Source organism: Phyllobates terribilis, unplaced genomic scaffold, assembly GCF_046119375.1.
Source record: "Phyllobates terribilis strain yellow unplaced genomic scaffold, ASM4611937v1 Scaffold_1__5_contigs__length_1240528914, whole genome shotgun sequence".
Lineage (NCBI taxonomy): Eukaryota > Metazoa > Chordata > Amphibia > Anura > Dendrobatidae > Phyllobates > Phyllobates terribilis.
In genome coordinates this window covers 27,804,219-27,821,149 of record NW_027362761.1, presented here as the reverse complement: position 1 = coordinate 27,821,149, position 16,931 = coordinate 27,804,219, and the positions used below count along the sequence as shown (strand labels likewise).

The 16,931-nt window shown below is 40.4% G+C and overlaps 1 protein-coding gene across 2 annotated transcripts in view; it reads left to right on the top strand.

Moving 5' to 3' along the window:
• The window catches only part of CELF5 (CUGBP Elav-like family member 5), a 205,104-nt gene that overhangs the window by 156,110 nt on the left and 32,063 nt on the right, over nt 1-16,931 (top strand). Inside the window, exons 3-5 of one of the 2 annotated variants that reach the window (XM_073660445.1) lie at nt 9,351-9,399; nt 14,651-14,809; nt 16,833-16,912. In XM_073660445.1, coding sequence (XP_073516546.1) covers nt 9,351-9,399; nt 14,651-14,809; nt 16,833-16,912 — 288 coding nt within the window. The remainder of the gene's footprint in view (nt 1-9,350; nt 9,400-14,650; nt 14,810-16,832; nt 16,913-16,931) is intronic. The other variant, XM_073660446.1, reaches the window with a different exon arrangement.

Here is a 16,931-nt window from a genome sequence, read left to right as displayed (position 1 = left end):
GGTACATGTAAAATATATATTTTTTATAAATAATTATCTCAGACCACTATTTCTCAATCCTATTTAGATTAAAGTGACAAGTGCTTAGTGCAAAAAAGATTTTTGGTCAATTCCTTGTTGGATCCATAAAGTATCCGTCCAACATTAGTGCATAAGGAATATTTATATATTTATATGGCCGATAAAAGCCTAACTAGAAAATAGAGTAACCCTAAGGTGGTGAGTCTTTGTTATCTTTAGATTAGGTAAAATACAATGGAGTTAATCACGTGTGATGTAGTCTGGTGCTCACTGTATAGATATCTTCCATCTAAAAATTGGTGACACAAGTTGTTTTTTTTGTGTACCTTTATACTCCAACCAGCCATGATAATAATACAATCACCTGTCTAACATTGCTAACTGAGTAGTTACCTGCTCAGGCTCTTATCTTCTGAAAAGGGATGCTGTTATAAATCTTGCAAAATGACCAGCCCGCAGCTTTCAGAGCAGGTCTCTTAATCATGGCTCTCACTGCCTGCTTGTTCAGATGCCCAGTGATCTCTATATTAAATACATCCTGAATGTGTTACAGCAGAACTTGTGCTGAGCTTGGTGGTTCTCCTAATTCTACAGTCCTCTTCACCATAGCTGTCATTCAAGGTGGAAGAGCCCACCCTGCTAGAATCTAATAAGTAAAATAACTGCTCTGAGCTGCTCAATAGACAACTTTAACTTTGTAAGCAATTTGTGCTACAGTAACACTTATGTGGGATCAGATTAGACGGATAGTCCCCTCTTGTACCAGTGAGCCTTACATGCTCATGACCCTCTCAGCAGCCTTTTCTTGGACCACTTTTGGTAAATATTATCCATTGCATATTAGGAAATCCCCCCAACACCTGCTGTTTTGGAGAAAGATCAGTAGAGCAATACAACTCTCTGCTTTCAAACTTTAGTTTTGAATTTAATTATTTTATATTTATTTATTGCAGAAATGTCTCTTCTTGATCCCCCTGAAATACACTCCTTCTTCCTCCAGAGGAATAAGCCAAAAAAGCCTGTAAATTGTCCCCACTTTAGCTTTCTTTACAGAGACAACGCTTGTTTTGGCATGAATTTAATCTCTTTTTACACTTTTTTTGTAACTTTTTTTTTTCATTTGTTAAAGTTCTATAGAAAAGCTTATAAGGAAATGTGAAAGAAACACCTATTTAGCTGTGCTGAGGGGGGAGAGTGTCAATCAAGGTAAAATGTATTTGTTGACAGACAGGACACTGTGACTCTGCCTGGCTCCAGTACTGCCCCCATGACCCAGATGACTTCCCCTAACACATGGCATGCGCTGACATAAAACAGATTTTATATTAGAATTCTGGTTTCAAGTGGTACGGCATCATGCCATTAGTTCAGCCAGGGAAGTAAAGCCTTATAATTGGTCTGCAGTGCATAGGAAAAGTTTAGTTCGATGTCTACCACTGGCTTTAATCTGCTGGATGACGGCAGACACATTAGGCTCTACAAATTACAGAATATAATTGGATATATTAATTCCCAGGATATATTAATTCATTATTTGAGGCTCAGGGGCCCAGTGCAAAATATACAACAGGGCCCCCAACTATCACAAGTACTATTTGTGTTTTCATATGGTGCAAAGGGACCTTTGGCCCTTCCTCAATGATTCAGGTCGGCACTGGCTCTCCCGGAGATCGTGTGAGATTATGTCACGCAATCCCAGCGGTCACTTCATGGAACTCCTTCAGATATAATTGGCAGAGCTGCGGATGCTCTCTCACTTCCACCTGATGTCTGATTGGAAAAGGGGATAATTTCCTGTTTTCTTGAGGTCTGACCGCAGTGACCCCCACTGATCTTGAGAACCAGGCCTCTGTAGAACTCTGTTTGAATAGAGGGATGGTCAATCCATTCATTCTTAATGGGACCCCTGCTATGCTCAGCCGGTCTATGGCTCTCCCATTCGGGGCTCGATTTTCTAGATCGATGAGGGTCCTTGCGGTTGGATCCCCAGTGACCGGAAAGTTATCCCTTATCCCACGGCTTGGGGATAACTTCCAAACTTGAGAATACCCCTTAAAATCATGTGAATTCTGTACCTAGCTACAAAGACAACTGTATTCCATTTTAATGCACTAAAAGCATATCCATCAATGTAACAGAGTCTACTAATGTGTATGGTTATATATCTGTAAGGAGACCAGCGCTCATGACCCTCCCTGTACACCTCTTTGGGTTTCCCTCAGTTCATCCCTTTTCACAGAATGTCAGTGTCTGTGCATTTTACACATGCACTCATACACAGATATTGAAAGAAGAGGTACAAGTGGCGTGTGCCTCTAAGCGCTGGTTGCCACGACGACAGTAAATGTCAGGTTCCGTGCAGTGAATAGTTGTTTCCATGGTAACCCCATCCTTTTCAGAGAGGTGCTGTTAGAGCTGGAGTGACAGGTCTGGGGGGAGGGGAGAGGTACAGGGTAGCACGATGTGTGCGTGCAGTATGTATCTGAGTATATATGTGCATTATTGCTATACATCACTGTGCATGAGAAGACGCATGTGAGATGTATCTACATGCACGGCTCGGCATTGTGTGTAATGTGCTCCTCTCACATGACTCTGCATGTTGTGCTTCTGTGTTTTCTTCATATATTCTACAGCTAGTTTCTTTTTCAAATAGGAAATGGCTTAAAATGCAATTGTATACTATCATGCACGCTAAGAATCGCCTTCCTTTGTGTTATGCCGTGGCATGTATTGGGCACACGCATCTCAGTATATAAGACATAATAAATGTATCCTCCTGTGTTACCTATTCTTTACTCGCTAATCACTGCTGATCAGATAATGTGTGTGGGGCCTGTAGGGGGGAAGAAGGGTCCGGCCTGATGGCTTTCCAATCTCCACACCTTTTGTTCTCCTAGAGAACATAGAGCATGCAGGAGCTCCGGGTCTAGCCGGAGTGACTAGAGCCATATATTGGCCAAACGATTACTATCTAATCATTATGGCCATCTTAAGGCCTCATTTAGACGTCAGTTTTTCCTGTATGAGTCCTATCCGTGTTCTTCTCGGATAGAACTCGTACCCATTATAGTCTATGGGGCTGTTCACATGAACTTGTTTCTTTGGAGACCAAGTGAAAAATCACGACAACATGTCCGTTTTTCATCTGAGAGATCAAAATTGCCCAAATGCTATGGGTCAGTGAAAATCATGGACAGCACACAATCCGAGCGCTCTCTGTGATTAACATTGTAATGGATGGGAGAAGGTTTGCAATATTTGGGGGAGAAAATCACTAATAAAACTGACACACGGACAAAAAGAGATAAAACACCAGCGAAGTTTCTCTATACAGTCACAAGAGCAGAGTGACATGGGAGCAAGCCCAAAATGTGAGCGTATAGAGCCAGTGACACAGAAATGTAGAGAGACAGATGCGAAGCCTGGGGCGGAAGCACAGAGACCCCCACACACAGACAGAAAAGCAGAGACATGTTTAGACGGTGACAAGCGAGCAGAAGAGAAGCAGAAAGCATGGGAAACCTGAAATGGAATTCCAACTGGGCTCTTAACAGGTCTTTGGGATCGTGCACCTTTTCCCGGATTTCTGCAAGATGGTGCCTGTCTTTAACTTAACACTGGAATTAGCGAAGTCAGGAAATAGAGATGTTATGATGTAGAGCTGTATTTAATCCTGCCACCCCATTGTGATAGCAAGCCTTTACTGCCAGCTATTCATATCAGGAGACCAAGTGTGTCAGAATATGGATTTCTTCCATATGCATACATTTTCAGATTTTTATGTTTTCACACTTAAAAACTCTCTAAAAGGTGTCAAATGCTGCATAGACAAGTGTTAGGAACACGACAGTACGCTGGAAGTGATGTATCGTGTGACACATTTTATGCATTTAAAAATGTGGTGTACCTGCGACATCCTTTCTACATGGACCCAACTTGGGGTATCTACTAATGTAGCAGAAAGTCACCGACCTGCATTAAAACTCCTTGGTAGTTGGAGGACATGTATATACTCACTTCTTGCTGTGTAAGGTAACATTACTGATGGGCACCTTATCTCAAGGCTAGTGAAATATATTCACCATCATTGGTGGCAATGTATCAAAACTATTTAGCTACATTTACCTCCAAGTCATACAGAGCCTTAATACCAAACCCATAGAAAAATATAGGGGCCTGCTACACATCCAAATTTTGATACTGGTTCTGATTCAGTATGAATCTGACAGTAAAAACCCCTCTGGGCTTGCTTCATCTGAACGTCGTGCTATAGAGATATTCTCCTTACTATTGACGTCTTACCATTTACTGTTCTATATTGTTTTCATGTGCCGGCTATATAATGTATGCAATATGTTCATGGTATTGCAACTTAGTCTATCATCAGTATCAGTATCCGGTCAGTATTTTTTCTCAGGAGTGGGAGCCCAAACCAGGTGCGGAACAATCAGAGAAAAGGTAGAATAGAAACAAGTCACCAATTCTGCATTTATCACCCTCTCCTGGTTTTGTCTCTTGCTCCTGAGAAAAAATACTGTCCGAATACTGACCAAATACTGATAGTGGGGCCGTGGCCTAAGGCTGTATTTAAGATTTAAAATGCTCTTACATTTTGGATGGCTGAATGAGACCTCGTTCTCGTGAATGGGCGGTGCTGCATTACTTCATATGGCACATGAATGACAGTTGCATTATTTTGGCTTCAAAGCTGTTATGTTTTTCTAATGTCATATAATCCCTTTAACAGCCAAAAACAAATTGGTATTGAAAGGCTTCATTCAGACATCCATTCTTCACATACGTGTTCTATTAGTGTTTTTTTTTTTCAAATAACATGTACCCATTATCTATGGAACTGTTTACATGTCTGTTTTTTTTTGTGGACTCTGTGTCCCCCAAAAATATAATGGTGACATGTCCGTTTTTCAGTCACAGATCAAAATTGTTTAAGTCTATGTGTCTTTAAAGTGACAGCACAGATTAATGTCCGTGGGCTGTTTGTTTTTCAGCTTTGAAAACCACTGATGGAACATCAATGGTAAAAACTGACACACTGAGGAAATATTTTTTTGGGGGTCATGGAAAGCTGTTTTGTGTGTGGAAATGTATTTGTTTTCTTTTGTTTTATTAGCCATATTCAATAGTCGTATTTTTTATGTATAGTTCTTGACATTTGCAAACGTAAAAGATATTCTAAAATAAAGTATAAGAATGGCCACTATTTCATTTGACAGTTCGATAGTAATATGTATAGCCATTGATTACCGGATATATGTGTCAATGGTTTATGTTGGTTTGGGGTCATTATATTGTGTGTGTGCATATGTGTACTATATATATGTATGTGTGTGGTTTTTTTGTGCTTTTTTTACATGTGTACCCCAAGAGGTCATTAGACTTTTGGGTAGACATTCATTCTCTATAAATGTAGTTTTCCACTGAAACTGGGGCATCCATAGAAAGCCCCCTGTAGTGACATGGATGACAGCTTTGGTATGTCAGGGGGTCATCCAGTGATCATGCGATGTGAAGTTAGGGGTAGCATTACTGAGGCTTTCTCTATTCACAACATAGCACTCATCGAGAACTACGTAGCTTGGGAAAGAACATCCAGCCGCGGTTCTAACCTGATGCTCTCTTCTCCTCGGGGTTCCTGGCCGTCCGTGACCTCTGGGGACCTGACCTGCTCTTGCTACATTGCAGATCGTCATCGGCACGTCATTAAATCCCAGGACCAAGTGACATATACGTTGCGCTCTTGCTTCTTCTGGTTCTTGTAAGTAGCTGAAGGGCTACCAAGTGGAAGACTTATAAAATGTGGAGCATGGCTACTTTTTTTATTAAAGGGTTATTCCCTTCCTAGAATGGACAGACTGCTGCAACTCAGCCCTATTGAAGTGTATGGAGTTGTACCAAAGTTCCCTTCCCTCGGGATTGTTATTGTGCAGGAAAAGAAGCAGCAGAGATTAACTAGCAACATTGCTCCTTCATTCTTTGTCCAACGTTTTTGAGTGGGTCTGCTTAAAAATGGGTAAAAATGCACCAACAAAATAATCAAAAGAATGGTCCTATAAATTTGTATGGGAAAACAACTTGCTGCTATGCTCAGGCTCTTCGGCGTATTTCTTACGCTTCAGGCTTTCACATGCGCCAAGCGTTTAACAGCGGTAACATTCTTATACATTCTTCCGGTGTTTTCCGCTAGGAAGAGGCTCAATACTTTATGGTAGATGTCTAATAAAACACCCAGTCGTCTTTCTGAAGCTTTGTCAGCATTTTTGCTTCTTTAAAAAAAATGTAAAAAAATAAAACGCTATTTATTTAACTCATTTATATAGCGCCATTAATTTTCACAGTGCTTTACAAACTTCATCATCACTGTCCCTAATGGGGCTCATAATCTGTATTCCCTATGCAAAAACAGGGAGAACATAGAAACTCCTTTTTCAGATCGGAACCCTCTTCGCTTCTCCCTTCCGCTCCTCTCTTTCCACACAGCATTGATACCAGGGTATACGAGACCACTGGGCCTAATGGACGGCTGTATTTGTGATGTAGATGTGATGTCTCAGCTACAGACTAGTGGGGATTAGTGGAGAGGTGGTGATGGAGTAGCAGGGGCATCAGTGGCTAAGTACTGCTTCATTTGTTAAAAGCATAAACTGCCTTACCCAATCTGTCCGTGAAAATCATGGAAGCCATGCAGATGTCATCACTATGAAGTCCTTGATTAACATTGCAATAGAGAGAAGAAGCTTTGAAATTTTATTTATTGTAAAAACGGAATCATTCACCAAACACTGATGAAACTCTGATCCAAAACACTGATGGCGTTCATACCATTTTTTTCGGCATGTGAACAAGCACAGAAGTCTGAATGAGGCCTAAGCCACATTCCTAGAAATTTGACCTAATTTGTGGCAATTCACTCATTGTGCCACATTTATTATGCAGTTTAGACTTGTTCTTTGAATGTGCGTCTACAAGCCACGACCCAATGGTAAATGGGTGGAGAAATGCGTGTGTCCTAAAACACGATCCTGGGCTCAAAAATGTGTTGTAACTAATGTATTGCACGGACCTGTGCTGTACATTTTAGAATCAGGACGGCACACTGACCAATGTAATTCAATAGGGCGGTTCTGGTGTCAGCATGCTCTATTCTCTTCTTTATATCAGATAAGACTTGTCCATTCAAGTCTATGGGTGTACCAAAAAATCAAATCCCATACGGATCATCTGTACAGCATCTGAATTTTCTGGAGACGTTCGATTACATAGGATACTGTATTGGATCCTGTGCATTTTAAAATGTTGATGTATAAATACAGATGCTACACGGATGTGAAAACATAGACACATGGATGGCATATGGGAATATATGGATGACAATACGGATGAAAATCAGACAGTTTTTCATATGCTCGTCTGAACCTGGCCTTAGTTTAAGGATGCACCAGATTTACCAACCAGCCTGAGAAAGCGTTAGGAGTGCCTAGGTGCTGTCTATAAGTTAGACCGCCGTACTAAATCCTTGTTAATGTCATGTAGAGAACTCATGCACTTGTTCTCTCAGTGATCAATGACAGCCTATTAGGAGAAAAGTTGTATATCACCCAGTTTAAAAGTGGTGTTTTTCATTTTATAACGTTGTACGTCTTTTTCCTTGCATTTTTGGAGACCTATAGAGAAATGCCTGTGACTCTATAAATGCCACCAAAACATCACAAACCAAAATTAGTTGTATGTAGTGCATTTTACACTTCACTATAGACAATAATGTAATGTCTGGTCACAACGTTATTAGCCTAAATAAAAAAATCTTTTTCAGCATGAAAAGCATGGCATGTGAAGCCAGCCCAAGGGTACGTGCACACAGCATCTTTAAGACTCCGGCGGACCCGCTGAGGCTCTCCTAGACGAAGCCGCTTCAGGAGAAAGCCGCCAGTCTTTTCCTGAAGCGGCTTTGCTGTTTGCTCTGCCGTCAGCGTCTTTTTTTTTTTTTTCTTCTATACCTTAAACTACTAGCTGGCAAGGAGACCACCCAAAGAATGAACATGCTACTTCTTTTAACCCCTTCATGGTTTCCAAACTCTGATGTGATTAAAAGAAGTAACAAAAGACCGAACATCTGCACAGCAATGTGGTTTTTACACTGCCGTGCATTATGCTTATTTTTTTGCAGCATTTTTCAGGCGGATTCAAGGTGGAATCTGCCTGAAAAATACTTTGTGTGCCCTCATTTATTTTCATCTTTTATCATTCAGGTGCTCATACCTTATTTTTTCTGCTCATTCATTTAGTTGATAAATGTATTGCATAGGTTGTAATGGTAATCTGCAATGCTCTCTTATGTTCTACATTTTGGGAAACTGGATAATGTGTGGTACAATACAGATACTGAACAAGCAGGGATATCGGAGCAGCTAAGATAGGAATGTGCTATGATATTTGCAATGTACAGTATATACAGATTAATACCTACATGCATGGTCGCATCTATATGGTAATTGTGACATTGTTTAGGGGGGAACCAACTCTTTTTCACTATCTAACTTTGAGTGATATTGTACAAAGAGTGTTCATTCCCTAGGACCACTGATATTATTCTACACTGCTTGGTGAATATCATATGCTATAGATCCCCAAGTGGTCAGAATGTAGGCTTTTATGGTAACAATTCTTTTGACTTTTGCATTGCTCAATATACTGTATGTAAGGGGATATGTGACTAGCCCAGGGCGTCATGTATGCAGCACTTTTCCATTCCCTAACTAATATCAACTTTTCGATTCTTCCTTTTGTATATTTTGGTGGGGACCTGATCCTGCATGTGACCCAGGCTTTTGGGCTCGTTGTGGCCATTCGCTATGGGCGAGGGGTCTCCCCGGCTTTGCTGTGGTACGAAGGCTCCTGCTGACCATGGTGGTTTCTTCTTATTTTTTATGGAAATTGTGGGTTAGAGTAAACACGTTTTTGGTCCTTCCTCTTCGTATAATGGCCTTTTACCTTTCCATTAGTGTATAGAGTGTTATCCTCACAAAGCTTCATTCAATCTGCAAGTCTTTTTCCCTTTTTTGATTCAGATGTCTGTTTTTAATGCTCTCTAACGCCATTCTCGGTGTCATTTTAGGTTACAGGTACACTAATCATTTGTCAATAACATTTTCTTTTCTATATTTATATATTTGTATACCTACAATAGAATTCAGACACCTAGATTTATCCCATATCTGCTTTTCAAGGTAAAAATAGAATAAAAAACCTTTTTGAGTGGGTAATGCTTTGGGTAAGAAACATTTATCCCAAGTGTTCTCTGGTTCTAGATGGCACGACCAATTCAGGTGAAGCCAGCAGACAGCGAGAGTCGGGGAGGTATGTATCTGGACGATTACCCCTTATCAGGGTCCAGCAGTGTTTCTGCTCATTGTTGGAGGATCCATCACCATTCAGAGCTGTCTGTTCATTAATGGCATTGATTACGTTACATCCCAGATCCCAGCGTGTTCATTCTCAATGTACAGCTACATGCTATCATTATACAACACAGCATGTTCATTATTACAGCATCATACTGGGAAGCACAGCCATCACCAATGTATACATATTCATCATCATTATGTGTTGATAGCCTGAAGCATGATAGGTGGCTCTCAATCAACACATTTGTCATAAAACATAGGTGCTTCAATTACATGTGCTAAATATCCATGTATAATTGGTGAAATGTTGTTTGTTTTTTTTGAAGACCTGGGCAATAATTGCCAACTTGACAAGGTTTGTAACCACTTCTGCCACCGTAGTCCTTGTGCAGGTTAAAAGTAATCTGTTGCCAGGTTTTTCCTACTCCATCTAAGAGCCACATGATGTAGGGGCAGAGACCCTGATTCCAGTCATGTATCACAGGCTGCTTGCTGTAGTTATCATATTCACTTCTTTATCTTTTGCAAATCTAACAGTTCTCTTAATGCTGAGCTCTGTCTAACCCCGCCTACACAACTGATTGGTACCTTTCTGCCTATGCAGAGTGTACACACAAAGCTGCCAATCCATGGTGGGGGTGAGGTCAAACAGAAGTAATGAATATGGTGGGCTACATGGCAGTAGGTTTACTAGTCCTCCAGTGATAAAATCACTGTTTTAACAGCAGTAGACTAACAATACTACTGCAAACAGCCCAGTAAGTGACACATTGCTGGAATCAGGGTCTCAGATTAGGTGGCGAAAACCTGCTGAAACATTCTCGTTAATACTGGGTTTGCGCACCATGATTCTGTCCAGGTTTGACTTGCAATACCAAGCAGTATACAAGTGGTTAGGATGTAAGTGATATCCTCATACCTCTGATCACAGTTTGACGCTGGAAGGACAACCATCCCATTGCTAACGCATGATGTAGATTCCGTTTTACATGCTGCAAGCGCCACAATTGGACTTACAGAACACATTGTAACAGCAACTCCAATAATAAAATCCTACAGATATTTGAACTAGTTGGGTCTCGTCTAAAATGTGTGTGTAATATACCTGCCCCAGCAATGCAAGGCAACGCTGCACATCAGAGAACAATGACCGTCTGGATTGTTAGCAGCACTGTATCCATTATCACTGTATGTATCATCGTGCAGGCCGTGCTTTCATTGCTGGTCATACAAAGATTTTATGACAAAAGCCAAGCAGAGCATGGTTCTCTTGCGTTACATGCATGGCTGACATACAATTATGTTCAGAAATGTTCATGTCAGAATTGATTTTTATTTTTTATTTTTGTGAGAGATAAGGAAAAATCGTTACATGTAAGGAAAAGCTGAATTTCTTCATCAACCTTTTAGTTTAGAGTTCGCATGTCTGAGCCTTCCTCTGACAACCTTCATTAATGTACAGGCACCATATGTGATCAGACATCCGTGTTATGCTTGACCTACATATGAAGAATCAAGCCCATATGCTGCGGTAGCCATTATTGACAACAAGTTGGTAGTCACTTTTGACTTTACCTATTGGAAACCAATCACCAACTATAATTTTTTTAGCTTATTTCAGCGGTAACTAAGTGATAACTTAGCAGATCCCTGTGCAAGAACAGTATGAGGACCCCTTGCTATTCAGCAGCCAATGTATTAACATTGAGGAACCCATCCTTACTATGGCCTTCTAGACCATCCTTCTTGTGGATCACAATCCATAAGGAATGTTGAGCGAAGGGAACCATTATCCCTTTGTCGGTAGGAGGAGATGCAGTTGTTTTTGTGGCATCTTGTTCTCATGCCTATAGTACCCCCCTTTACCATATGGAATGCTTGGCAGTCATTTTAAGCCTAGAGTCCCTTACGATTCCTATACAGATTCTAGTAAAGTTGGCTGAATGTCCTGATCCAGGCATGTGTATGGAAGTCGCCCGACTCAGTGGAGAGAAGTATTGTGCATTTTGATATTTAACCCCCAATCCCTATGTTATCCCTGGGGATAATCTGTCTCCAGATGTGTCTAACAGGAGCTTACTCTGCTCTCCCTATACAGAACATATCTTTGGAGATTGGGAGACACATCTGATGGTTGAATAAGCATGGGGCTGACCCCTCGATGTGTAAGGTCACCATTAGGCAGTTGCAGAAAATACAATTATTTGTGGCATAGGTCATCCCTATTTGTAGGGCCCCTTTGCAGTCATATGCTATGTCTGCCCCTGATATGTTAAAATACATAGACTAATTTCTTCTGTCCAAAAAATGATGTTGCCTATGGTCCCGTCTAATTCAAATAGTAATAATAGTCGTAGTCATCCCACTAAACAACATATAACGGCAGCCTAATTGGAATCAATGGCGCTATATAAATTAATAATAATGATAATAATAATAATTGCCCAAATTGGAGTCTATTCCAGATTGGCAGGCGAGTTTATCTCTGGAACCATAATTAGACTTTTCACATAGCACTTTCAGACGGATTAGGAAAGATCATAGTCTTATGGTAGAACACTAATTTCACCATTGATGGCACATTACTTGTCCCTTCCTGCTTCAAAGTCAGAACATCTTTCCGTGTATGATCAAGCAATGAAGGCGATTAGTTATTGGTTGTGGTGGTTTAGTGCGGTTAGTGACGGGCTTGTGTGGCATGTCGTGTTTTCATAGATGATTGTCTGCACCCCCATTTCCATTGCTCACTACATCCAATTCTACACCGTGATGTACATCCCTCACGGATCCTTGTCTTACATTTGTATATGATCGCCCTGCGGCCTCTTGTCGTTGTATTTCTGTATGTCCTAATTGATGTTTATGTGGATACATTTTCGAGTATTCTACATATATATTTTTAATCATTATACAGCTTTGTGTCCCCACGTTTCCCAGCTTAGTCCAGCCTCCATGACCTGGTTTTGCCAGCTCTGTCTGCAGCAGCTGAGCGCTCCCTAAACCTTTGCAAAATACATCACCACCGCCCTGGCACACCGCGTGCCGGCACTGCCCATCGTCATGGCAACCAGATGCAGCTTCCAGCTTCAAACACAAATTTTCATGGTTGCTGGACAGCATGTGAAATTGCCAATCAGAGGGTGAAGAGAGAGGGAAGGGGAGGGGGGCTCTTGTGGGAGAGAGGGGGCTTAGTGTGGGTCTGTGTGGAGGGAGATTGTGAGGAAAGAGAGAGCAACCGAGCATGCAAGATGGGAGGGAGTGGGAGGAGGATGCCCTGTGCAGCATGTGTGTATGGGCAGAAGGGGGGCCGCATCAGCTGTGCCTACTATGTCAGGGCAATACTGTGGAATGCTTAGTGGGTCACTGACATTTGTGTGCCATTCTGCATGAGTTACCCATAAATACGTATTACACCATTCAGTATACAGGCAGATTGTCATTTTGATTGCATGCAGACATATGGCATATGTGCACATCTGAACCATGGGTGGAATATGGACATGCAGTGTATGTAGAGATAAAAAAATATTGCTCAACCAGTACATCTCTCATTGTCTGCTCACCTAAATGTCACTTTATACTCTGTGTCTGTGTTATTAGGCATATACTGTATGTCGATATGCTGCATGTATCATCCTTATCTTTTCCTAGTTGTTTTCCTGTATAAACATTTTGTAGCTTTATTTCTAATGCAGGTTACTGGGAATTTAGTATTGAAAATGAATGTTATAGATAGATAAAAAGATTGGAAAGTATTCCTTATTAGCCTTATGTCAGTTATTTGTACATGGTTATTTGCACAGATCACACAAGGATTAGAGCAGTGCCCAAGGGTCCAACAATTCATAAGGCAATCAGAGCATTCTTTAAAGTGATAGCTCCTGTTTGTTTGGAAATGTCCCATTACCTTTTAAAGAGTATCTTTCACCAGTTTCAGCATGTTAAACTGCCCACATCATTGCATAGTGGCTGCAGAGCAGCTAAATACAATCCTGTTTTTATCTTTTAATCTCCTCTCCATTGTGGAGATGTTTGTTTGTAAAGTTTAGGTAATTTATTTTAAGCCCAACAGAGCATAACCACAAATTTTACTTTTTCACCTGCATGACGATGACCAGTCAGAAGCAAGCGACATCTTGCAGGGGTAAAAATAACATGCCCCAGGTGTAGTCAGAAGAACATCCTTTCTCATGTGAGATGTCTATTGATAGACAGCCCTGCTCTCAGCAATGATTCCTGCTGGTACTATGTAGAGTATAGCAGAGCTAAGTGTCATTACAAACACCATCAGCTTTCATCTCACAGCAGTCAGTGTTGGGGGAAGGAGTACAGCACAGTTGATTGTCAGTACATTACAAACACCTCCATCTTTCATCTCAGGATACTCAGTGTGTGGGAGATAAAGTAGAGTTGATCTGAGTGCCATTATATACACCTGTTGCAGCTGCAGCTCTCCTCTAGCAATGTCATCTGTCTCCCTTCTTGTTACACAGATTGCTGTGAGATCAGGGCTGGAGGTGTTTGTAATGATACTCAGCTCTGCTCTAATCTACACAGTAGCTGCAGAGATCAGAGCTTTCTATCATTACATGTCTCATTGTAATTTGCATGTTCTTCTGACATGTTCTTTCTCCCACGCCATGCAGGGGAAAATTCACATGTGCCCAGAGAAGAATCTGTGGCAATGCCCTATTGGCCTTATCATCAATTATACCCTAAACTTTACAAGGTAATATGTCCCCAACAGAGATGAGGAAATAAAAAAATAAACTACATTTTATTCAGCTCTGCAGCCACTATTCCACGATATGGTCAGTTTAACATGCTCAAACTGGTAAAAGGTACTCTTTAAAGCCCCTGGTCCCATATTACTGTCAGTACACCCATGAAAAATACAATGTAATTAGTAGTAGAATCTGATGTCTCCTATTATATACCATCATGTTCATAGTCATAGACATAGTGGCAATAAGCCAACAACTATTAAATACTGCTTGTAAGTTGTGGATTGTGATGGTTTCCAAAGCCATTTAATATAGAATTGTAATAGAATTGTACTTCGTATGAACTTTCCATTAGATCATTTTGCAATGTTTGAATACATGCTGCAGTATATTTTTGAGGTATGTTTTAATAATTACATATTACTGCTTCAACTTCTAGGACTTGTAAGTTTTTAATTTTTTGACCAAATATGTGACTAGGTGGCACTAACCTGACACTTGGGACCACAGGTGATCGCAAACTGTTTGTGGGGATGCTCAGCAAACAGCAGTCAGAGGAGGAAGTGACCAGCATGTTCCAAGCCTTTGGCTCCATTGAGGAGTGTTCTGTTCTCCGAGGACCTGATGGCAGCAGTAAAGGTAAAGCCAACAAGAAAAAAGTGCCGTTATCATTGTGGAATATTTTTTTTGCAGAATTTAGTTTCTATATACAACCCCTGGCAAAAATTATGGAATCACCGGGCTAGGAGGATGTTCATTCAGTTGTTTAATGTTGTTGAAAAAAAGCAGATCACAGACATGGCACAACACTAAAGTCATTTCAAATGGCAACTTTATGGCTTTAAGAAACACTAAAAGAAATCAAGATAAAAAATGTGGTATTCAGTAAGGGTTTTTTTTTTCAGACCAAGCAGAGGGAAAAAATTATGGAATCACTCAATTCTGAGTAAAAAATTATGGAATCACCCTGTAAATTTTCATTTCCAAAACTAACACCTGCATCAAATTAGATCTGCTCATTAGTCTGCATCTAAAAAGGAGTGATCACACCTTGGAGAGCTGTTGCACCAAGTGGACTGACATGAATCATGGCTCCAACACGAGAAATGTCAATTGAAACAAAGGAGAGGATTATCAAACTCTTAAAAGAAGGTAAATCATCACGCAATGTTGCAAAAGATGTTGGTTGTTCACAGTCAGTTGTGTCTAAAATCTGGACCAAATACAAACAACATGGGAAGGTTGTTAAAGGCAAACATACTGGTAGACCAAGGAAGACATCAAAGCATCAAGACCGGAAACTTAAAGCAATATGTCTCCAAAACAGGAAATGCACAACAAAACAAATGAGGAACGAATGGAAGGAAACTGGAGTCAATGTCTGTGACCGAACTGTAAGAAACCGCCTAAAGGAAATGGGATTTACATACAGAAAAGCTAAACATAACCCATCATTAACACCTAAACAGAAAAAAACAAGGTTACAATGGGCTAAGGAAAAGCAATCGTGGACTGTGGATGACTGGATGAAAGTCATATTCAGTGATGAATCGCGAATCTGCATTGGGCAAGGTGATGATGCTGGAACTTTTGTTTGGTGCCGTTCCAATGAGATTTATAAAGATGACTTCATGAAGAGAACATGCAAATTTCCACAGTCATTGATGATATGGGGCTGCATGTCAGGTAAAGGCACTGGGGAGATGGCTGTCATTACATCTTCAATAAATGCCCAAGTTTACATTGATATTTTGGACAGTTTTCTTATCCCATCAATTGAAAGGATGTTTGTGGATGATGACATCATTTTTCAAGATGATAATGCATCCTGCCATAGAGCAAAAACTGTGAAAAAATTCCTTGAAAGAAGACGCATAAGGTCAATGTCATGGCCTGCAAATAGTCCAGATATCAATCCAATTGAAAATCTTTGGTGGAAGTTGAAGAAAATGGTCCATGACAAGGCTCCAACCTGCAAAGCTGATCTGGCAACAGCAATCAGAGAAAGTTGGAGCCAGATTGATGAAGAGTACTGTTTGTCACTCATTAAGTCCATGCCTCAGAGACTGCAAGCTGTTATTAAAGGCAGAGGTGGTGGAACAAAATACTAGTGATGTATTGGAGTGTTCTTTTAGGTGTTTGTTTTTCATGATTCCATAATTTTTTCCTCAGAATTGAGTGATTCCACAATTTTTTCCCTCTGCTTGGTCTGAAAAAATTACCCTTACTGAGTACCACATTTTTAATCTTGATTTCTTTTAGTGTTTCTTAAAGCCCTAAAGTTGCCATTTGAAATGACTTTAGTTTTGTGCCATGTCTGTGATCTGCTTTTTTTCAACATGATTAAACTACCGAATGAACATCCTCTGAGCCATAATTTTTGCCAGGGGTTGTATTATCCATCGATGACATAGAGGTAGCCATTAATGTACTAAAATACCAAGTGCACTTTCCCCTTTTTTTATTAGCATAGCCTGTCTTAGAACTGGTGCTTTTACCTTATGTTGATTTATGTTTAGCAAAGTACTTAGTGAATAATATATTTATCGTGAGTCCTTCATTCTTCTACTCATTTAGTATTGTCCTCATTAGACAGAGTTCCATTTATTAATGTCTTTACTAATACGTTTTCTATGCAAACGATATACTCCTATGTTTGCAGGTTGTGCTTTTGTCAAGTTCTCATCTCATGCTGAGGCTCAGGCAGCGATCCATGCTCTCCATGGAAGCCAAACAATGCCAGTAAGTATGAGGTTCTCCA